The sequence below is a fragment of the Tachyglossus aculeatus genome, chromosome 4 (assembly GCF_015852505.1).
Source record: "Tachyglossus aculeatus isolate mTacAcu1 chromosome 4, mTacAcu1.pri, whole genome shotgun sequence".
Classification (NCBI taxonomy): domain Eukaryota; kingdom Metazoa; phylum Chordata; class Mammalia; order Monotremata; family Tachyglossidae; genus Tachyglossus; species Tachyglossus aculeatus.
This window is the reverse complement of record NC_052069.1, coordinates 72,202,058-72,226,278: the sequence shown is the minus strand read 5'-3', so window position 1 is coordinate 72,226,278 and position 24,221 is coordinate 72,202,058. Positions and strand designations below refer to the sequence as shown.

Sequence of the window (24,221 nt, the reverse complement as noted above, 5' to 3'; positions counted from 1 at the left end):
GATTAAAAACAAGTTCATCAGGTGGTACATGGTCCCCGTCCCTCACACAGCTAACAGTTACGGAGAGAGAACGGACATTGATTGGGCATTACACAGCTACCACCTAGTCTCTCTCATTTATTCATTCATTCAATCGTATTTATTGAGCGCTTACTGTGTGCAGAGCACTGTACTAAGCGCTTGGGAAGTACAAGTTAGCAACATATAGAGACGGTCCCTACCCAACAGTGGGCTCACAGTCTAGAAGGGGGAGACAGAGAACAAAACAAAACATATTAACAAAATAAAATAAGTAGAATAAATATGTACAAGTAAAATAAATAGAGTAGATCTTCTGCCTCACACTCATTAGCTGCGGGGATCCCTCATGGCTCAGTTCTAGGTCCCCTTCTATTCGCCAAGTACACTTATTTCCTTAGAGAACTCCATTCCCTCACATGGCTTAAACAACCATCTCTATTGTGGATAATTTCTACATCTACCTCTCATCCCTGATTTCTCTCCTCTTCTGCAGTCTCGCATTTCCTCCTGAGATCAGATAACCCTACTTGGATGCCCGGCTGACACCTCAAATTTAATATTCCAAAGCAGAACTCCTATTTTGCCCACCCAAACTCTGTCCTTCCCTGACTTTTCTATTGCTACAGAAAACATCACCATTTTCCCTCTTTCACAAGCCTGTAGCCTTGGTATTATCCTCAACTCACCTCTCTCACTGAACCCACACACTCAGTCTGACGTGAAATCCTGATGGTTTTTATTTCACAACTTCTTTAAAAATCCACCCTTTCTCTTCCAACCAAAGTGTACCATGCTGATCCAAATTCTTATTTCCTACTTTAACTTACTGTACATCAACTGTCATGGGAAGATCAACTTCCCTGCATCCTGTCTCTGCCCTGACCAGTCCATTCTTCACTCTCCAGCCTGGTTCATTTTTCTGAAAAAGCTTTCAGTCACTATCTCTCCATTTAGAGAAGCAGCGTGGCTCAGTGGAAAGAGCACGGGCTTTGGAGTCAGAGGTCATGGGTTCAAATCCCGCCTCCACCAATTGTCAGCTGTGTGACTTTGGGCAAGTCACTTTAACTTCTCTGTGCCTCAGCTGTTCCCTCATCTGTAAAATGGGGATTATGACTATGAGCTCCCCATGGGACAACATGATCACCTTGTAACCTCCCCAGTGCTTAGAACAGTGCTTTGCACATATCAAGTGCTTAATAAATGCCATTATTATTATTATTCTCAAAAACATCCAGTGGTTGCCATCCACTTCTATATGAAACAGAAACCCCCTAACATCAGCTTTAAGGCACTCAATCAGGTCTCTTTCTCTCTTTTTTTTAAAGGGTATTTGTTAAATGCTTACTAAGTGTCAGGCACTGTATTAAGCTCTAGGGTAAATACAAGCTAATCAGGTTGGAAACGGTCCATGTACCACATGGGGATTACAATATTAATCCCCATTTTACAGATGAGGGAATTGAGACACAAAAAAGTTAAGTGAATTGCCCAAAGTCACACAGCAGACAAGTGGTGGTCAGGATTAGAACCCAGGTCCTTCTGAGTCCTAGGACAGTGCTCTATTCACTAGGCCACATTGCTCTCTCATACCTAAATTTACCAATCTACTATAACCAACTCTTCTCCTCTCACACCAACCTATGCACTATACCATGATCTTGTCTGTCCTGCCCACTGACCCCATGCCCACTTTCTCCCTTGGGTCAGAAACTCCCTCCCCCTTCACATCCGACAATCCATCACTCACCCCACCTTCAAAACATTCCTAAAATCACATCTCCTCCAAAATGCCTTCCCAAACTAAGAGCTTTATTTTGCCTATTCTGCCCTCCCATCTGTGTAGACTATGCATTTGGCTGTGTACGTCTTTAAGTACTGTGATAGTCATCCCAGTTACACAATATTTTGGTAAATATTCTTATTCTCTATTTTCAATACACCCAATCTATTGTAATGACTGTCTCCCCCTTTAGACTGTAAACGCTTTGTGGGCAGGGGTTATGGTCTACCAGTTCTGTTGTTTGGTACTTAAGTAAGCACTTAGTATGGTCAATACTCTGTACACAGTAAATGCTCAATAAATATTATTGATTGATTAACCATACCATAAAATCAATTGACAATTTTCATAGGAATAAAAAATTCACATTATATAGAGAAGCAGCATGCTCAGTGGAAAGAGCCTGGGCTTTGGAGCCAGAGGTCATGTGTTCAAATCCTGGCTCCGCCACTTGTCAGCTGTGTGACTTTGGACAAGTCACTTAACTTCTCTGGGTCTCAGTTACCTCATCTGTAAAATGGGGATTGAGACTGTGAGCCCCCCGTTTGGACAATCTGATCACTTTGCAACCTCTCCAGAGCTTTGAACAGGGCTTGGCACATAGTAACTGCTTAATAAATGCCATAATTATTATTATTATTATTATTATTATATAGCACTCATAATTATTATCCCCAGGAACTGAATAGTCTATGTAGACATAGGTGTTCACAATATTATTTGGTAGCATAACTGCCCTTTTATTCTGTTTAGATTTGAGTTTCTGGGAAATCAAAGTGCAAAAAACAGGAACAGAATATATATGTTCCTACCCTTTTTTCAATATCTATGTGTCCCATACCAAAGGTCGTATGCAATGAAAGTTGAAATCACCTTTCCCTTATTTTGTTTTTCTATCACAAATAGATTTTCCACTTACCTTATTTGTATTCACTGCTGTAATAACCCAAACACACTGAGCATTACTATCATACTGGAATGGAAAGTTGGGAGATGTGAAGGTACCGCCTGGTCCTTGAAGATTCGATCCACAAGTCTTAACTGCAAAAAGAAATTAAATTGTACCTTAAATGACACATTATGACAATGCAGCAATAGTTTATTTAAATGAAATACATTAGCAAACTATATTTACGTATGGAATTTGAATATTAAAATTGCAATCATAGGCACATACACTATATTCTAATTTTCCTTGCAAAATTGAAATCACTGACATGAAAGTACTTTTGAAGTTCATGAAATCAGTATTTTCAACTTACATTAAATGCTGGCAATGAATGATGTCAGGAAATATAAACTGTGTAGACTTAGAAAAAATTAGTTTAAAAAGAAATAGTTGCATTATGTTAACATACATCTACAGAGAGAAGCAACAAATTTCTGCTTATTAAGCAAACTTCTGATGTAGAGCAACATAAGCAAATCATCAAAATAAAAAATTTCTAATGTTCAAAATTAGGGCTTTTAGAATGTATGAAGTAGCACATTTTGTAGATTGTGAATATCCCTGAGGGACAGGGATCAGGTCTCATTATTAACTGTGTATTCTTTCCCAGCACATGGTACAGTGCTCTACACATAGTAAACACTTAATAAATACTATTACTACTGCTACCACATTGGATGAAACAATAGGTGAATGCATAGTTATTAAAAATGATTTGTAAAATTAATCACAGGGTAGATCATAATACAAAATAAAGCGAATAACCATCCCAATAAAAGTTACATAGCTTGTTTATTTTTATGGTATTTGTTAAGTGATTACTATATGTCAAGCATTGTTTAAAGTTCTGGGAGTGGTACAAGTTAATCAGGTTGAACACAGTACCTGTCCCCCATGGGGCTCACAGTCTAAGAGGGAAGAAGAACTTTTATTGAATTCCCAAATTGCAGTTGAGGAAACTGAGGCACAGAGAAGTTAAGTCTTTTGCCCAAGGTCACATAGGAATTTGGAAGGGCAGGATTAGAATCTAGGTCCTCAGACTCCCAGTCTTGTGGTCTTTCTATCCAGCCACCCTGCTTCCCTGTTCTAAAACTTATAACAAAACAAATATAGATAGTTTCTGCAAATATTAATCTTAATAGGGTTCAGCACATTTGTTCAATCAGTGAATGATTCATACCATTTCATTACTCCAAACAAATATAATAAATTGCCTTTAAATCAATCATATGTATTGAGTGCTTACTCTGTGAAGAGCACTGTAATAAGCACTCGGGAGAGTGTAATCTGTCGATAGACATATTCCCTGCTCATGATGACCTTAGTGTTGGGGGAGACATTAATATGAATAAATAAATTATGGATATAAGCATAGGGGTGAAGAGCACACAGTTAGCAATTAATAAATACAACTGAATGAATGAATGAATGAAGGCTTAGTTGGGAAGGCTTCTTGGTGGAGTTGTGCTTTCAATAAGTTTTGAAGGTGGAGAGAGTGATCATTTGTCAGATATCAAGAGGGAGGGCACTTCAGCCCGGAGGCAGGACGTGGGTAACAGATCAGCCATGAGACATGAAATTGAGGTACAGTGAGCAAGTTGGCATAAGAGGAGTGAAGTGTGTAGGCTGAGCGGTAGCATGAAATCGGGGATAAGGTAGGAAGGGATAAGGTGATTGAGTGATTTAAAGAAGCTGGTAAAGAATTTCTCTTTGATGTGGAGGTGGATGGGTAACCACTGGAGGTTCTTGAGGAGTGGGGAAACATGGCCTGAAAAACTCTGTAGAAAAATGATCCAGGTAGGAGAGTGAAATATAGACTGAAGTGGAAAGAGACAGTAGTTAGTGAGGTCAGCAAGAAGGCTGATGCAGTAATCAAGATGGGATAGAATAAGTGCCTGAATTAATACACTTTCAGTTTGGATGGAGAGGAAAGGGTGGGTTATAGCAATGTTATGAAGATTGAACCAACAGGATGTGGTGACAAATTAGATGTGTGGGTTGAAAGAGTTAAGTTGAGCGTAACACCAAGGTTACACACTTGTGATGGGAAAATAAGTGAGGGGAACAGGGTTTGCGTGGGGATATGAATATGAATAGTTGGGTTTTGGGGCATGTTTAGCTCGAGGTGTTGGCAATACGAGGTAGAAAAGAACCAAAGACAGGAAGAAACACAATACTGCAGAGAAGGAGAGATATCTGGGCTGGAAAAGTAGATTTGGGAATCATCTGCAAAAGGATAAGAGTTGAAGACAGGGGAGTGAAGGAGTTCTCTCAGGGAGTCAGTGTAGATGGAGAATAGAAGGGGTCCCAGAACTGAGCCTTAAGAGACTCCCACAGTTAGGGTGTGGGAAACAGAGACAGAGGAGGAGCCCATGAAAAAGGCTGAGAAGGAGGCAACCAGAAATATAGGGAAGGAGAACCAGGAAAAGACCATGTCAGTAGAGTCAAGGTAGGATAATATTTCCAGAAAAAGGGTGGTTGATAGTGCCTTTGAGAGATCCAGGTTGGAGTATGGATGAATTTGGCAAGAAGTAGATCATTAGTGAACTTTGAGAGGACATCTTCGGTCTACTTAAAGAGGCAGAAGGAGATTAGCGGGAGGGCAGGGGGTGTCAAGAACAGAATTGGAGGAAAGATGTAGAGGCAGCCAATGTGGACAACTCATTCACGGTGGAGAGGCCAGTAGGAGGGAGATGGGGCAATAACTGGAGGGAGCTGTGGGGTAAAGGGAGAGGTGTTTAATGCTAAGGGACTCAGGAACATGTTTGAAAACAGTGGGGAAGAGGCTCTTAGAGAGTTAACAGTGGAAGATAGTGGTCAGGGAGGGAAGAGAGGGAGGTGCTAAGAGATTTAAAAGGTTTGAAGGTTGGAGGTGCAGGATATTGCCTCAAAATACTGCTGGGAAAGATGGCAGAGTTGAAGAAGGGGCAGAGGAAGAAAGGACTAGAGAGGAGAAGGAAAATTTTAGGAAGATATTTCTTATGTATCAAACATTGTTCCAAGCACCGGGGTGGATGTAAGTTAATTTGGTTGGACACAGTCCCTATCCTGCCTGGGACTCACAATCAAAGGTTTCTCCATAAAGTGAGTGGCCAGTTCATTAGGGACAAGAGATTGGGGGAGGTGGGGAACTAAGGAGTTTGAAGAAGGAGTCAGTTAAATGTTTGAAACAACAGGCAAGGGCATGGGAATCAATAAGAAGAAATATTGTTACTGGGCATAGAAGAGGGCAAAGTTAAAGTAGTTAAGGATGAACTTGAGTTGGAAGAGGTCAGACTGATATCTGGATTTCCATCAGCAGTGCTGTGGCTTGTGCACAGAAGCAAAGGAATTGTACTGTGGAGGTGATCCAGAGTTGAGGATTAGTGGAATAATAATAATAATATAATAAAAATAATAATAAAGGCATTTATTAAGTGCTTACTATGTGCAAAGCACTGTTCTACGTGCTGGGGAATTTACAAGGTGATCAGGTTGTCCCATGGGGAGCTCGCAGTCTTAATCCCCAAGAAAAGTGAAGTGACTTGCCCAAAACATCTACTGCTCCAGTGCCCGAACACGATCCATCAACGGGGGCGAAGATACCCGGGCCACGAAAAGCGTAAAAAAACACTCCGCCCGAAAGCTCAAACCGTTTCCATCGAGATGGCTTTCGGTGACTGTTAGGGACGTCTCCCCAGTTCCGCGTTGGTCAAAGGGAGGGGAGTGAGTGAATTGAGTTCTGTAGAAAGGATGGTATTAAGGGTGTCCATTGGTCATCAATAGAAGGTAGTTTGGGTATAGAGACTTAAATGGACCATGACGACAAGAAAATTGGATAGCATCAAAAGATTGTCAGTCTCTTCGAGGGAATAGGGACAGATTTGTGGAGAAGGGGGTAAGATAAAATTTCATAAATCATTTACTGAAAGTGCTTCCATATATTTCAAAGGCATTTCATACTTTTATGTATAAAACACTTCTAAGTACCTTTTAAAGGTCTTTACGTGCCTTTCATTCAAGAGTTTTGGACTACAATCCCAAAAGGCTGGAAAAGCCTAGATTCTTTCAGATGGCATGGATTATATAGGGTATTCCAACAGCATAACTTGTTATTATGTCAGAAAATATCCCTAATTTTCATTATCAAAATAATATACTTGCTTAAGGCTGGGATGAGGAACACTACAAGATTATCTTCCTTCTTTGCTTTTTTGAGCAACGAGGAAGGGAGAACTTACTTTTGGGCGCCACTCTGATCTGGGAAAGCTACTTGCAGTAATTGCAAAATTAATTCAAAAGTCCAATGACTTTTTGTGTAAAATGAACCATCTCATACTGGATCAGTGTGAGCAAAAGTCATCCAGTTAGAACAGAAATAGAAAATAGAACTATATTACTAAAATCATAATAAGAATAAAGTAGTCCAAAAATAATGTAAAAAGACATCAGGGAAAAATACTGCAGGAGTCCAGAGGGCTGATTTCTTAATTTTGGACACCCAGATAGGCCTACAGGTGTCAGAATCACCGCCACTGCTGTACTCTCTGGCCACATCAAGTCACCTTCAGGGACAGACAGTACATTCCTCCCCTCTGTTCTGCAATTGCATCTCCTGCTCTAGCAGAACTCCTCCCTCCAACTGCATTGCTGGCTATTCCTGGAAAAAGTGTGCAGGATATATGCATGGCAACTGCAGCCCCCAATACTGCAGAAGCTGCAGCCCCAGACCTATCTCCGGGAAGTCGGTCCTCCAGATCTGTAGGGAGATTAGGCAGAGGATAAATTACCTCCTTAACTTTCCTTTCTTCCCCCATCCAAATAACGCTAGGCTGTGAGCAAGCCAACCCAAGCTGAGCTGCATCAGCTGCGGGCCCAAGAGAGGCACAGTAGCTGGTCACGTTAGTTAGTAGTCCCATTTTCACTAATAAATCATGAATTAGGAAATGCTAATTCTTTATTATTATAGATGGTGAATGGGAGGTGTCTGTGGCCTCTGGGTGTGCTTTCATTCCTTCATTCATTCATTCAATTGTATTTATTGAGCGCTTACTGTGTGCAGAGCACTGTACTAAGCACTTGGGAAGTACAAGTTGGCAACATATAGAGATGGCCCCTACCCAACAGTGGGCTCACAGTCTAGAAGGGGGAGACAGAGAACAAAACAAAACATATTAACAAAATAAAATAAATAGAATAAATGTGTACAAATAAAATAGAGTAGTAAATACATACAAATATATATACATATATACAGGTGCTGTGGGGAGGGGAAGGAGGTAAGGCGGGGGGGATGGAGAGGGGGAGGAGGGGAAGAAGAAGGAAGGGGATTGTTTTGGAGCAATCAGTCTCTCCTGGGCCAGGAAAGTGTTTCTGGAAGATGGTGTTGGACAGCCAGCTTGAGATGGGAATGGAGAAAGCTTTTTCCTGGGCACTAATCAGTGATGCCAGGAAGATGGTTCTTATGCCACTACAGGCAGTATAATCAGTGACGACACACATTACATGGGGGTTCCATGGTTCTGAAGCCAATGGAAAGTTGTCAACCCAGGATATAATAATAATAGTGGTGGCATTTGCTAAGCACTTCCTATGTGTCAGGCACTGTTCTAAGCGCTGGGGTGGATACAAGCGAATCAAGTGACACAGCCCCTGTTGGGCTCACAGTCTCAATCCTCATTTTACTGATGAGGTAAATGAGGCACAGAGAAATGAAGAAACTTGCCCAAGGTCACACAGCAGAAAGGTGGAGGAGACGGGATTAGAACCCATGACCTACTGACTCCCAGTCTCGTGCTCTATCCACTCTGCCACACCCACACACTGAGAAGCTGGAGTGCTGAAATAAAATAATCCTGGAAAATTCAAGTATGTCAATTAAAAGAAATGTAATACATAAATTACATAAATTACTCAAAAGATATGCTGCAATAAAGCTGGGTTTCTTACCCCAGTAAAGGGGTAAGTGTGGGTGGCAGATCTTTTTACTGTTCAATAAACCAAAGCTTAAAACAAGTTTTATAAAGGTTACAAAGTATTTCTACAAAGTATATGGAAAATTAAAGTCCAGTTAAAACTGCAGCAGCCACTTCCATCAGTGGGCTCTTGTGTGGGGTATGTGACAATTCCAGGGCAGCAGCAGCAGTCCAGTCAATCAATCAACTAAATGCATTTATTGAGCACTTACTCTATGAACGGTACTCCCTACATGCTTGGAAGTATTCAGTACAACAGAATTAGCAGAAACATTCTCTGGTCATAACGATCTTATGGTCTAGAGGGAAGAAGGAGCTTCGTGGCTCAGTCAGAGTCAGAAGTCATGGGTTCAAATCCCGGCTCTGCCACTTGTCAGCTGTGTGACTTGGGCAAGTCACTTAAGTTCTCTGGGCTTCAGTTCCCTCATCTGTAAAATGGGGATGAAGACTGTGAGCCCCACTTGGGGCAAACTGATCACCTTGTATCCTCCCAGGTGCTTAGAACAGTGCTTTGCACATAGTAAGCACTTAACAAATGCCATCATTATAATTATTATAAGTCCTGGGAGAACTGATGTGGTCATGCCTGACCTGGGAAGAACAAGTAGGGAGGCAGCAGGCAAGCACAGGAAGTTTGTTTTTTTCCAGAAAAGCTTCTTGAGGTCAAAAGTGACCTGGTCTTTTCCTGTGTTGCATGTTTTGTGGGCACTTGTAAAACATTCTGCACACAGTAGGTCCTCAGTGAATGCTACCATTGAGGATGATAGTAGCTCCTTATGATGGATGAGGAAGCACAGTCAAATTTTTAGCATATCTGGTATACAGCAGTTACTTGGGAATTAAGATTACTTTATTCATCCTCATTTAAAGAATATCAATGAACAGTAAATATAAACTCAGGGGAGAAAATCAGGAAACATTTAGCTGAACGTCAAAACTGATATTCAAAAGAAAAATATTAAAGCTTAATGAAATATAAATGTCCAAGCCTAGTGGAAAGAAAACAGAGTCAGAAGAACTGGGCTCTAAACTCGGTTCTGCCGCTTGCCTGCTGAGTTATCTTGGGCATGTCACTTAACTTCTCTGTGCCTCAGTTACCTCATCTGGAAAGTGGGGATTAAATCCTCCACCCTCCAATTAAGACTGTGAGCCCCATGAGGAACAGGGACTGTGTCCAACTTAATGACCTGATGATCTTGTATCCACCCTAGCACTTAGTACTGTGCCAGGAATATAGTAAGCACTTAACTAGTACCATAAAAAGTATCATAATCAGTTTTAATACTCAGCCTTTGCATTTTTTTTTGATGGAAATAATTGGTTGTCAGAATTTGCAACCACTAGGCATTCTATGAGGTTTAATAATATTCACTTGTGCATTCATGTCTCTGCACCTTCATGCAATAAAAGTGATAAAAAAGAAGTTGGCAGAGGAGGAACAATTAGTAATCTTCCAATATATCTAAGTATCACCTGCATGAGAATGGGAATCCAATCCATATCTTAACTCCTCAAAGGAAGGGTTTAAATGCTGAATGATAATGCCCTGGAACTAAGGCATAATACTGAAGTGACAGAAAGCATTATATAATGGATAAAATGAAAATCAACAAGAATAAAATGACATTTGATCAGATAAAATATGATTAAAACCTGGTGAGTGATATTTTTTGAAGCTCAAAAGTGCAATATGAACTATTTCAATGGAAAGGTAGTCAGCAAGTGTACGTATATTAGCTGCTGAGAGAGATTTGTTTTAGACTAGTCATTGACAATGATGATTATGATGATAATAATAGTAGTAATAATAATAATAATAATAATTTTAGTATTTCTGATTACTACATATCAAACACTGTACTAAGAACAAGTCCTACATGGTGTCCACAGTCTAAGTAGGGGGGTATCGAATCCTCTAGACTGTAGGCTCATTATGGGTAAAGAATTTATCTACCACCTCTGTATATTTTTGCTCTCCCAATAGGAATATTACTTTTCTCTGCACGCAGTAAGTACTCAGTAAATACAATTGAATCCCCATTTTGCAGGTGAGGGTTCTGAAGCACGAATAAATTAAGTTAGTTTTGCAAGGCCACAAAGCAGACAAATGGTGGGGCTGGGGTTAGAACACAGGTCCTCTCACTCCCAGGTCTGTGCTCTTTCCACTGGTAACACTGATTCTCAAATTCAGTCTGAATTTAATAAATTCTGAATTTATTGAATTACTGTCAGTGGCCTGAAAGAGACCTCCTAAAGAGAAATCCTCAAGTACCTCACAATTTCTGTGAGAACTGATGTCATTTCTAAGAGGCTAATACTTCACAAATAATAATAATAATAAAATATTTGTGAATTGATAGTGGCAACTGTGAAGAACCATTCACCATTCAGTAGTAATTATTTAAAAACTAGTGTGTGCAACTACTGTATTGAATAACCACAGGGACTTTAATATAGGAAGATATAAGGAATATATAAAGACAGTGACTTTAATAATAAGGAAGAAATGAAAGCAGTCATGAAGCATACAAACTCTAAAATAGGTCTAATGATGATTCCAGAATAAAAACAAAAGTACACATGTACAAAATCCTATCATATTCTATTCTCATCAAAGACATTTTCCTGCATGTCTGCCTACACCAGAAAGCTTGATGCTTGTGCTAAAATCACACCAGAAAAGTGCATGAGAGTTTTCCTCTGAAGATTGATGTGTTAAGATCAGTAGAACAATTAACAATTAACACTAACTTTTAAGTATAGAATCCCAAAAGCAATAATAGAGGACTCTTGAAGAAGAACAATTAGAAACTTTTAAGTAACTAAGGAGGCATTAGCTTCCCCGCCCTCTTTCCCAATTAAATAGTTATTTTTCAATTAAAAACACCTAAAGTCACCAAACACATTGCATGTTTTTCTTACCACGAATTTAATGTCTAATTTTAGCATATTAAATTAACAAACCCATCATTTTAACACTTAACAGAAACATAGCCAAGTTCTGAAACTAGAAAAATAAAGTAGATTTAAATCACAAGCTGGAACATAAAAGGACAATGCCTAGGAAAGGTATTTGATATCTTTGGGGTGTGTGTGTCATCACACACACACACACATATAACCAGTATCATCTTTTCGTAGTTGTTTTGTCACTGGCTTTTGAAAAGATAAAATTGTGCCATATTTGAATGAACCAGACCTGGCTTCTCCATGGAACTGGTGAAACCATACAGTATTCCAATAATTTCAAAACTGATATGACAACAATAGTCAACACAAGTATTCTAAGCAATTTAGATCAAGTTATAGATGAAGTACAATTCTTCTTCACCATCTCCTTCAGGCAGTCATTTCTTATAAATTTCACTGTAGTAGGAGTTCTATAAGAGAAAGGAGATCTCGGATTGTGTATGATAAATAAGGCTTTAATCTGTGCAAGGCTTTGCTGGGATCCACCTTTGGGATTTGTTAGCAGAGTCCTGGGACTACATTCCAGCACCTTTGGGAAGAATTTACTTAAGAATTTACACTCCTGGGAGATTCATTCATTCATTCATTCAATCATATTTATTGAGTGCTTACTGTGTGCAGAGCACTGTACTAAGTGCTTGGGAAGTATAAATCGGCAACATATAGAGACGGTCCCTACCCAACAACGGGCTCACAGTCTAGAAGGGGGAGACAGCCAACAAAACAAAACACGTGGACAGGTGTCAAAATCGTTAGAAGATATAGAGATGTGTAGACTGGGTCTCTGTAATTAAAACTAAGGAGTCTTGGAGCAATTCGAGCCCCACAAATCCATGTTGAGGCAGTGTAGATTTATCTGTCATTGGTTCTAATAACTTTTCCTAACATAAACTAGGCACAAATTTAAAAAAAAAGCAACATGTCCTGAAAAAAGCATTAATTAGCTTAGTGACAACTGGCAAAAGAGACAGAGATATGGGCATTCCCCAGATTACAACCTGAGAAACTACAAGTACTCATTGATGCCTTATCCCAGATACCTACACTCAGTGATGCAACAATTCCAGGGATACAATTTGCAGTGTTTTGTACACAGTAAGTGCTCAATAAATATGATTGAATGAATTAATTGTTTGATGCCTTACTCCATGCAAGTCTGATTAGCCCCAATGCTTTATTGGAGAACTAAGATTAAGTAAATCTCAATTTGTTCTCTCCTGATCTGAACCAAAATTAAGGAATTGGCTATGACCCCAGTTTGCCTCAGAATGTCAAGGTACTGAATAAGTTCCTGATCAGATAGCCAAAAAAAAAAAAAAAAAACGCTGAAAAGGGGAAGCTAATGAATTTAGAAATAATACAGATGTAGATAAATCAATTCATTCATTCAATTGTATTTATTGAGTGCTTACTGCATGCAGAGCACTGTATTAAGCGCTTGGGAAGTACAAGTTGGCAGCATATAGAGATGGTCCCTACCCAACAGTGGGCTCACAGTCTAGAAGTGGGCTCACAGTCAATGCATTTCATTCAGACGAACTATTATTAAATGCGTATCTAACTGAACACTGATAAAGCAGTATATATCATTGCAAGATGATCAACACATAGACAAAGAAGACCTGGTTTTTCCCACCAGCAGCTAAACTCTTGAACTGAAAATCAATGCAATTTTGAAACAAATGATCTTTTGAATTTAATTGAAGATGACCCTAATGTACAGATTAATTTCGAGTGCCATAAAGTTTCCTGAAGGAATTTCCTTGTTACGAGTTGCTTTAAGAAAAATAAACAAGGCCACCGTTCAATATAAATTGAACAAATTCTTCAACAAAAGTTGAAAACCAGCCAGCGGAGAAAGCTTCTGAATCAACTCATAATAAAGTGCAACATTTGATCAATGAATTATTGTTGTGCTATGCATTGAATTTACTAAAGATTGAACAATATTTGAGTGACATTACAGTATATAAAACATGAAGTTCTTAGTGCAAGTCACTCTCACCATCAAGGGCTTAATAATACATTAAGAAATTTCATATAACTTTTCCATATATGTTCTATAGGCAGTAATGATAAAACATTTAGACAACTGAATAGTGGTCCTGAAATGAAAACGTTTAAGTCTGTATCCAAGAAAAAGCCATTCACAGCTTAACCACAGATTTCAAGGAATATAATCCTGGTGTATAAAGGGGCATGGCTTTAATGAAATATAAGAAAGGTTTCATGAACAACACAAGGACAGCACTTCAAAATTGCTTCCTTCCCTTATTAGACTTTTAATGAGTCATTACAGGGTGAATAAATGATCAGTGTTGAAATTACATTTTAAAATGCATTAAAACAATACATTCAATTATAATTTATTTGCAATTACTGGTGGGGGGCACACTGATTGCATACTGAGCAGTTAGCACACATCAGGTATCATCCCCCTTTTATAAGATTGCTCTGCATTAAAAAACACATCAAAAAGCCATCACAAATTGCTATCTTCCCTTTGCAGCTTCTCTCTAAAAATTTAAGTGCATTGTATAATTTCACTAAAAAATATTGCATTTGATTTCCCGTGTAATCCCTTTATTACTAAAAAAGAACACATATAAAGATGGTCACATTAACTTCCCAGGAAACAAAAAGAAAGCATATATAAAAATGTTAATGATGAAAAAAATGCTTGCAACTCCAAACTACGAAGATGGCAATTTAGTTGTTAGTTAAGTGCACATACATTCTTCCAAAAATCCACCCTAACAATACTTGGACTAACGAAGAAAGCACTTTGAAGGAGACTGTAACTGCTGAATGACACATTTGAAAATAAGAATGTTGGAAAATTTGAATTGTGCACTTATTTTAATTGTCAATTGTTCTTAATTATCTAAAGACAGACTACGTAGCATTGTTTGAAAATTTATATCATTCAGTCGTATTTATTAAGTGTGTTCTGTGTGCAAAGCACTGTACTAAGCTCTTGGGAAAGTAAACAATAAACAGTAACATTCCCTGCCCACAGTGAGTGCACAATCTACAGGGCTGGAGGAATTTGAATACCATAGAGGCATTGCAAGTCAGGAATTGAAAATTACTGGCAGTACAAATTATGTTGAAAGTCCATCATTTAATGTAAGATTTTTTCATAAATACTGGCAGATTCACTCTATGAATTACTAAATGATACCAATTTTCTTTGGATTATTCATTTTGTTGAGTGAAAAGATGTTTTGGAAGAGCAAGAGAAATGATTAAATAACTGGAAAATTGGCACTATTAAAAATGGTAAAAGAAATATGGATTATGTAGTCAAGAATGAAAATGAGAAAGGTGGTCACTTAATTGTCCGCAAGGACTTTCATTGCTTGACTGCCAATTGCCTGTTCTATGCACTGAAGAGAAGGGAGGAAGGTGAACTGAGTTGAATTTGAAGCAGAAGAGATTCTGAAGACAATTGGTGAAGAAAATGACAGTAAAATATTGCTAAAACACTGGAATAGAATATCAGTGAAGGGTGGGAAGTGGCATGACCTGGTGCCACTGGAAGTAAAACAAGTCAATTTCTCTGTGCCTCAGTTTCAGTGTCTCTAAAATAAGTACTTAATACCTGTTCTCCTTCCCACTTACACTGTAGGACTGAAACTGTCTAACATGATATGTTGCATCACCCCAGAATTTAGTACAGTGATAGGCATCTAGTAAGCATTTTTACGAATATCACAATTAATATTGTTGCTACATTTAGGCATCCAGCTAGCACTCATGGTTTGCAATTCCTATTTCTGGAAATGATCTTTAGAAATCCATTTCCTTGGCACAGGGAACTCTCTCAAGGTTCCTTGCCAAGTTATTATTCTTCAAAGGTTGCCATTGTTGCTTATGGTATTTGTTAGAGGCTTATTATGCTGCCAGTACTGTACTAAGAGCTGGGTTGTATCTAACAAGATGATCAGGTCGGACCCAGTCCACATCACAGCCTTAATACACATTTTACAGAAAACTGAGAAGTTTAGTGACTTGTCCAGGGTCACACAGCAGATGGGTGGCAGAACTGGGATTGGAACCCATGTCCCTCTAACAAGTCTGTATTCTCACCACTATGCAACATTGCTTATCTACAGGTGTTTCTCCCCTCCTCAAAGATCTGCAATGACTTCCTTATGCCACTTTAATTTAATTTTTTTTTTTTTTGGAGAATAATCACTCTCTTTTTTCCTCTTATGATTCTATTTTCTGTCACTATATCCCCCAACCCAAATATTATATTTGGCCTTTCATTTCCTTTCCTCACCTGGTTGATTTTCATTAACTGGAAATGTCTCCAATCTTAAAATCAATCAATCAATCATGTTTATTGAGCACGTACTGTGTGCAGAGCACTGTACTAAGTGCTTGGGAAGTACAAGTTGGCAACATATAGAGACAGTCCCTACCCAACAGTGGGCCCACAGTCTAGAACAGGGAGATAGAGAACAAAACCAAACATATTAACAAAATAAAATAAACAGAATAGATATGTACAAGTAAAATAAATAAATAAATAGAGTAATAAATATGTACAAACATATATACATATATACAGGTGCTGTGGGGAAGGGAAGGAGGTAAACACTGGGGGGGATACAAGGTAATAAGGCTGTCCCACGTGGGGCTCACAGTCTTCATCCCCATTTTACAGATGAGGTAACTGAGGCCCAGAGAAGTTAAGTGACTTGCCCAAAGTCACAGAGCTGACAAGTAGCGGAGCTGGGATTTGAACCCATGACCTCTGACTCCAAAGTCTGTGATCTTTCCATTGAGCCATGCTGCTTGCTAAATGGCCCATCAGTTTCTCAAAATGAGAACTCCTGAGCTTAACATCCTTTTACTTTCCTTCCTTCTGTTCAATAACCTACTTTTAAAATCTCCAGTGGCTACCAATCAATCTGCGCATCAGGCAGAAACTCCTCACCTTCGGCTTCAAGGCTGTCCATCACCTCGCCCCCTCCTACCTCACCTCCCTTCTCTCCTTCTACAGCCCAGCCCGCACCCTCCGCTCCTCTGCTGCTAATCTCCTCACCGTACCTCGTTCTCGCCTGTCCCGCCATCGATCCCCGGCCCACGTCATCCCCCGGGTCTGGAATGCCCTCCCTCTGCCCATCCGCCAAGCTAGCTCTCTTCCTCCCTTCAAGGCCCTACTGAGAGCTCACCTACTCCAGGAGGCCTTCCCAGACTGAGCCCCCTCCTTCCTCTCCCCCTCCTCCTCCTCCCCATCTCCCCTGCCTTACCTCCTTCCCCTCCCCACAGCACCTGTATATATGTATATATGTTTGTATGTATTTATTACTCTATTTTATTTGTATATATTTATTTTATTTTGTTAATATGTTTTGTTTTGTTGTCCGTCTCCCCCTTCTAGACTGTAAGCCTGCTGTTGGGTAGGGACCATCTCTATATATGTTGTCAACTTGTACTTCCCAAGCACTTAGGACAGTGCTCTGCACACAGTAAGTGCTCAAAAAACATGATTGAATGAATGAATGTTCCTTTCTTCAAGCTATTTGAAGGCAAGGACCATTTCTTTTCCTTTATTGTCTTATACCTAAGTGCTGAAGAGTGCTCTAGGCAAACAGAGCTCTTGATAAATCCTACTGAATTGAATAATAGTTGGGAAATCTCCAGTGTGATCAGAAATAAGTTAAGCTTGTTGTGGTGTACTCTCCAAGTGCTTACTTAGCACAGTACTCTGCACACTGTAAGCACACAATAAATACGATTGATTGATTGCTGCCTTTACCCATTTTGGGTAGTCTTTCTTTGCAAGTCTCTGCAACTTCTCATTCTCAACAGTGGGCACTCTCAGGCTAATGGGGATGAAGAAGCTGAGATGAGCAGTAAAGCAGCCACTGAAATGACCAAGATGAGGAGAGCAAGGAACAAGAAGAATCAGTCACCCAGCAAAAATTAGTTCCTTCACTTCTGGTCTGGGGATCCCTCCCCCAAACCTCAGATACAAGAAAGAGAGAAGAGAGCAGAATAAGTGTCCGTATCTTGCCTTCTCTTCTTCCCTCCTTCCCTGTCCAAGATAGGGCTCACAAATCAGGTACTGAATCCCCATTTCACAGAGGAAATTGTGGAACAGAGAAATTAAATGACTTTGCTAGGGTAACATAGATCATTTGGCAGGTCTGGAATTAGAATTCAGGTCTGTAATTAGAATTCATTTGGCAGGTCCTCTGATTACCAGGCTACTTTCTCACTTTAGAAAGAGTCAACATAAAACCAAATCAATAAATCAAGCAATGGCATGTACTGAGTGCTTACTATGTGCAGAACCCTGTACTAATGGTAAGGAGTTTCTTTTTGATATAGTGGTGGACTGTCAGCCATTGGAGGTTTTTGAAGAAGGGGAGACATGGACTGAGCATTTTTTTAGAAAAAACAATCTACGCAGCAGAGTGAAGTTAGACTGGAGTGGGATGAGACAAGAGGCAGGGAGCAAATGGGCAAACACAGTAAGATAAGTGATTAGATTATAATGGTACACATTTGGATAGAGAGGATAGGGAAGATTTTATCCATGTTGGAAAGATAGAACTGACAGGATTTGGTGACAGATTGAATATGTGGGTGGAATGAGAGATATCAATCAATGCCATTTATCTAGCACTTACTCTGTGCAGAGCACTAAGTGCTTGGGAGTAGAGGACAGTGCCAAGGTTACAGAATTTTGAGAGGGAAGATTGTGATATTGTCTAGGGTGATGGGAAAGACAGTGGGAAGGACAGAGTTTGGGTAAGAGGATAATAAGTTCAGTTCCGACACGTTAATTTTGAGGTGTTGGTGGGACAGCCAGGTAGAGGGGTCCTGAAGGCAGGGGAAATGTCAGATTGCAGAGGAGGAGAGAGGTTTGGGTAGGAGATGCAGATTAGGGAATCATTAACACAGAGATGGTAGTTGAAGTCTCTGGAGTGAATGAGTTCTCCAAGAGACTGAGTGCAGATGGAGAATCTAAGGGGACCTGAACTTTGAGGGACCCCCCCACATACACACTGTCAGAGGATGGGAGGCAGAGGAGGGCCCTGAAAAAGAGACTGAGCAGGAGCAGTCAGAGAGATTGGAGGAAAACCAAGAGAGGGCAGTGTCAGGGAAGACAAGGTCGGATAAAATTTCAATGAAAAGTGGGTGGTCTAGTCTCAGAGGTAGCTGAGAGGTCTAATAGGATTAGGATAGAGTAGAGACCATCAGATCTGGTGAGCAGAAAGTCACTCTAGAAAGGCCTGGAATGAAGGTGGTGAAAGCCAGATTGGAAAGGATCAAGGAGAGAGTTGGAGGAGACATAGTGTAGTCAATGGATGTAAACAAACTCTCAAGAAGTTTGGAGAGGAATGGTAGGAGGTTTATGGTGTAATAACTGGAATGATCTGTGGATGAAGGGATTTTTAGGATAGGGGACAGCATGTTTGAAATCAGTAGGGATAAAGCAATTGGAAATTGAATGGTTGAGATGGAAGTCAAGGAAGGAAGAGGGAGGGAAGGTTAGGGACACTTTTCCTGCTCTCTTCTCTCTTTCTTATATCTGAGGTTCAGGAGAAGGGTCCCCAGACCAGAACTGAAAGAGCTGGTTTTGCTGGGTGGCCGATTCTTCTTGTCCCTTGCTCTTCTCATCTTGGTCATGTCAATGGCTGCCCCATGGCTCTGCTCAGCTCCCTCATCACCAATAGCCTGAGAATGCCCAAAGATAAGAATGAGAAGTGGCAGAGACTTGCAAGGAAAGAACAGAAGGAGACCTGTTTTTACTTTTCGCAGGATCCCCTAAGCTCTACTCTCAGTAAGTGTTCAAAAAGATCTTCAGGATCATAAGCCTGAATGTAAATGAGTGTTTGGAATGTAGTACATTGGTGGGTATTAGTTCTCAAAAGACTAAAACCTAGAGAGAGTACAAGGATGTTCAATAAGCCAAAGTCTAACAAAATCTAAATTCTATGGCAGAATTCCATCAAATGACTAGAGTAAATACTCTAGCATATTTAAGGAACTATATTAAGTAGGCAGTCCACGTATCTCATTTTAACACACATTGTCCCAGAGTTTTATAGGCTGCTGTGGACAATTTTAGAAAATTTACAAAGTCTCACAATGAGTACTTTGCTAGTTAAACAGGTAAACCTACCTTGAGGCAAGCTAGTTTTATTTACTTTTAAATGGGACATATAGAATGCTATCTTCATGTTAAATTTTTTGTTAGGTTTAACTTCTCAATACCTCTAGGACTGGCTGTAGTCTTTCCTTCAAAATTGTTACCATAATGATACAAGAACTTATCATATCCCACCTTGACTAATGCATCAGACTCCTCAGTGACCTCCCTGCCTACTGGCTCTTTCCTTTCCATTCCTTACTTCACTCTAATGTCTGGATATTTTTTCTGAAAAAAGTATTCAGCTAATGTTTTCCTCAAACTCTTCCAATAGCTGTTTATACACCACCACATCAAACAGAATCTCCTTACCATGCACTTTAAAGCACTCCAGCAGCTCTCTCCTCCTACATTACCTCACTTACCTCCTACTACAACCTAGGCAACACAATCCATTCCTCTAATGACAACATACTTACTGTACCTTGATCTCATCTATCTCACTGTAAACTCTTTGTCCATTTCCTCCCTCTGGCCTAGAACTCCCTTTTCCATCATAACCAGCAAATCACCACTTTCTCCACCTTCAAGATCTTATTAAAATCACATTTCCTCCAAGAGACTTTCTCAGACTTGGCCCTTATTTCCCCAACTTGCTCTCCTTTCTGGGTTGCCTATGCACTCGGATCAGTGCCCTTTAAACACCCCAACCTCCTTCCATCCTACAATACTGATGCAACTGTCCTTATACCCTACCATTTTCTCTATTAGTAGTGTATTTCAGTGTCAGTCGTACCCTGAAGACGCCATACGGGTAGGGATCATGTCTTCCAACCCTATTTCATTGTACTCTCCCAAGCAGCTAGTATAGTGTTTTGCACCCAGTAGGAGATCCAGTAAATACCACTAATTGATTACTCCTATGATATTATGCTACTTCTAATATTGGTACTTCGTGTATAGAGAGCTTTAACTCTACAGTCATAAAAGGGAAAATGTACACATACTTAAAGTGAAATTCTCATATTCTATGTTTCAGCAGACAAAATATGAATCTAGTAAATGTAGGAACTATATGTACTTTATCCAAATATTTTATATAAAATATAAAATGATATGGATAAAATATAAGTGTATGAAAGAGTTGCTTTAAAACAGTAAGTAAAGTGCTTCTTTGCACTGTTAGCTCATTTTATAGCTAAAAGAAATTTAAATCTTCACTTGAACTTCTCTTTAGGACTTCCTCCATCTGTCCCCAAGTCTTTTAAATATGTTTTTTAATTCTTCTAATTGAAAGGCAAAAAAAATCCATTGCTCTATTTTGCTCTCAAATGGCAGTTAGCGAGGCAATGAGATACCATCATTACATTGATGATGTTCAGCTGCACCATTCATTTCCACCAGCATCAGATGGTGCTGATTCAAAACTTCCTCTCCAGACAGCCAAGCTGGGGGGTGGGGGGGGAGAAATGAAAATTAACTGGCATAATCCCAACATTCAATTCACAGTTGTTAGAGCCTTGGAAAAGACCTTAAACAAAGGAAAGGACAGATTGGATTTCTTAATTTCAGTTAGTTCACTTACATGACAAGAAACTAGCTCATTAATTTCTTGGATACAAGACTACTGGTAAATTTGTAGGTGGCACCTTGGCTAAAGATGCCTTTGTCTCCAAGCACATTTGTTATAAATCCTGTGAAAAATATCCTGTGACTTAAGTATACCTTTGGTAATCTGCAAATTAGAATCTCTGTTTTACTAGACATATGAATCCTATAGTGGATGAAAAAAAGTTCTAGAAAATCACGAAAAATGCTGATGGGGGATTCTCCCATTGAAAAGTTATATACTCATTCAAGACAAAAGGAAAAGTATTTGTACGCAACAGGTGTAAGCCACTGAAATACATTACCACTGGAATTTTGAGGGGGTGAAAGCATCAATAACTTCAAAAGAGGTTTGGATAAATTTGGCGATAAGCTGTCTATAACACACAGAGTGATATTAAGGGAAAAGGTAGAAATATTAGAGAATACAATCATAAGAAAAAGAAAGGTAACTATCAAACTATTCTGTCAAGTGTGCTTTCGGGTCACTGTTGGAGACAGAAAACTGGGTTGGATGTCTGGTCTAATCCAATAATGCCATTTCTTATTCCACCCAGATACTTCTGTATATATCAATTAACATACTCTACTTTTTCATATCTCCATCTTTCTGTACTTTTTAACAGATAACACCTGCGATGGAAGTAACCTGTTCATAAGGCAATCATAAACTGGGGTCCTAGAGCCAGCCAGGGTGCTCCCCTGAGGATTAGGCAGGAGTAAAGCATGACAAGCCCTTTTCTGCAAACTATTGCACATGGTTGTAGTCATGTTATGTTTCGTAAGCATGCAATATAACATGGCACAATCATACAGAGTAAGTCGGGGAAGGCATCATTTTGGCTTCACTTCAGAGCAAATCCAGTCAGTCCTGATCAGATTAACTGGGAGAGAAGCCTGAAAAAAGTTGATCATCAATCAATCAATCATATTTATTTACCACATACTGTTTGCAGAGCACTGTACTAAGTACTTGGGAGAGTACAAATAACAGACACATTCTCTGCCCACAGTGAGCTAACAGTCTAGAGGGGGATACCTCCATTTATTTTCCAAATTCTCAGAAATTAGCCACAAAGGTTTATAATCATTCATAGGTAATAAATCAGATCCAAATACCTATATTCCCTTAGAGATATAACCTTAGTCACAACTTATTAACTATGCATTTAAATATTTATTCTAAGCATTTGTAGTGATGACCAATCACCCTTTTATTAAACCTTTCTTTTCTTTAAATTGAAAACATGCACAAACTTAAAAAAATGTTGGGACATTAAGAGGTTTACAGGATTGCACGTGTCAAAGATTTGGGAGATAGCATGCATTTTAATAATGAAAAGAAATAGACAATACATTCAATTAATTATTTAGCTTGGTCTTCTGTGAAAGATGTTCCCACACACAAATTGCTTTTCAGAGAAGACATGTCAGAAATGCTGCATATTTTAGACCAAATCAATAGCTAGATGTAAAAAAAATCACTAACGTTGGATGGCATTCAACTATTTGTTCAGAACTCGGAAGAGAAAGGCCTGAAATTTCTGGCAAGAATGAATGCAAACTCATGATGAATGAATACATTACTGAAGGACTGGAAGATCGACAATTCAACATCCATTTAGGAGAAGAGCTTCGAATGTCACAGCAACAATAAAAGACTACTGAATCTCTCCTATACCTGAAAAACTGATCTAATCTAGGACCATTTAACAATTAGAAAAACAAAATGTTAAGAAAAAAGTAGCATGGCTTCCATAACACAAAACCATTCCTCACACATCTTCAGGAGTTCATTAATGAGAATCAATACTCAAGTGGATAGAAGGAAACCCGTCAACATAAATTTAGATTTTCTGAAAGGGTTTGAAAAGCCTCCTCACAAAAGATTTACAATAATGAGTAATCATGAAAATGAAGAAAATTTTCTGTTTCTGTTTAGCAAAGAAAATTTGCTAAAACATACAGGACATAAAGAATAAATTGGTCTGTCCCAATACCACACAGTCTAAGGCTCTAAGCCAACCCCTTCCTTCCGGCCACCACAACTGTCTGCTCTCCTTTTCCAGCTTCTGGCTCTCTTGACTTTGAAGTCGTGATGGCCAGAAATCTCTTGAAAGGGCTATAGGGCATGGGGCAAATGCAGTGTCAGCAGTGAGGTCTGTGGAGGTAATGGACACTAGCAGCAAGATTCACCATTCCTATCCATTGATCTATGATCAATAGAACGTCTCATCTTCCCACCCAAACTACGTAAGAGTGATACTTTTCCATCACTGTAGACAACACCACCATCACAAGCCTATAACCTTGACATAATCCGGGATTCATATCTTTCAATCAAACCACATATTTAATCTTTCACTAATCTGTCAGTTCTGCAATCATAACATCACTAAAATACATCCTTTCCTCACCATATAAACTGCTGCTAAGCTAATCCATGCACTTATCTCATCCTATCTTGACTACTGCATCCACCTCCTCACTGACGTCCCTGCCTCCTATCTCTTGCCATTTCAGGCAACTTCATTCCACTGCTCAGATCATTTCCCAAAAATAAAAAAAAAATTATGTTCATGTCTCCCCACTGCTCAGAAACCTCCAGTGGTTCCCTATTCACCTCTGTATCAAAGAGAAACTCCTTTAAGATAGTCAACCAGCTCATCCCTAGGTATATATATCTCACCTGATTGATTTTCTGGTACAACCCAGTCGATATGCTTTGCTCCCTGTCAATATACTCACTGTACTCCAATCTCATCTATATCACCATTGACTCCTTGCCCATAACCTCCCCTGGCCTGAAACTCCCTCCCCATT

At 39.4% G+C, this 24,221-nt stretch overlaps 1 protein-coding gene across 1 annotated transcript in view; it reads right to left on the bottom strand.

Annotated features, from left to right (window-relative positions):
• CSMD3 (CUB and Sushi multiple domains 3) overlaps positions 1-24,221 on the bottom strand; it is a 781,433-nt gene that overhangs the window by 396,538 nt on the left and 360,674 nt on the right. The window contains exon 10 of the mRNA XM_038745631.1: positions 2,721-2,842. Within this exon, the coding sequence (XP_038601559.1) occupies positions 2,721-2,842 (122 nt within the window). The remainder of the gene's footprint in view (positions 1-2,720; positions 2,843-24,221) is intronic.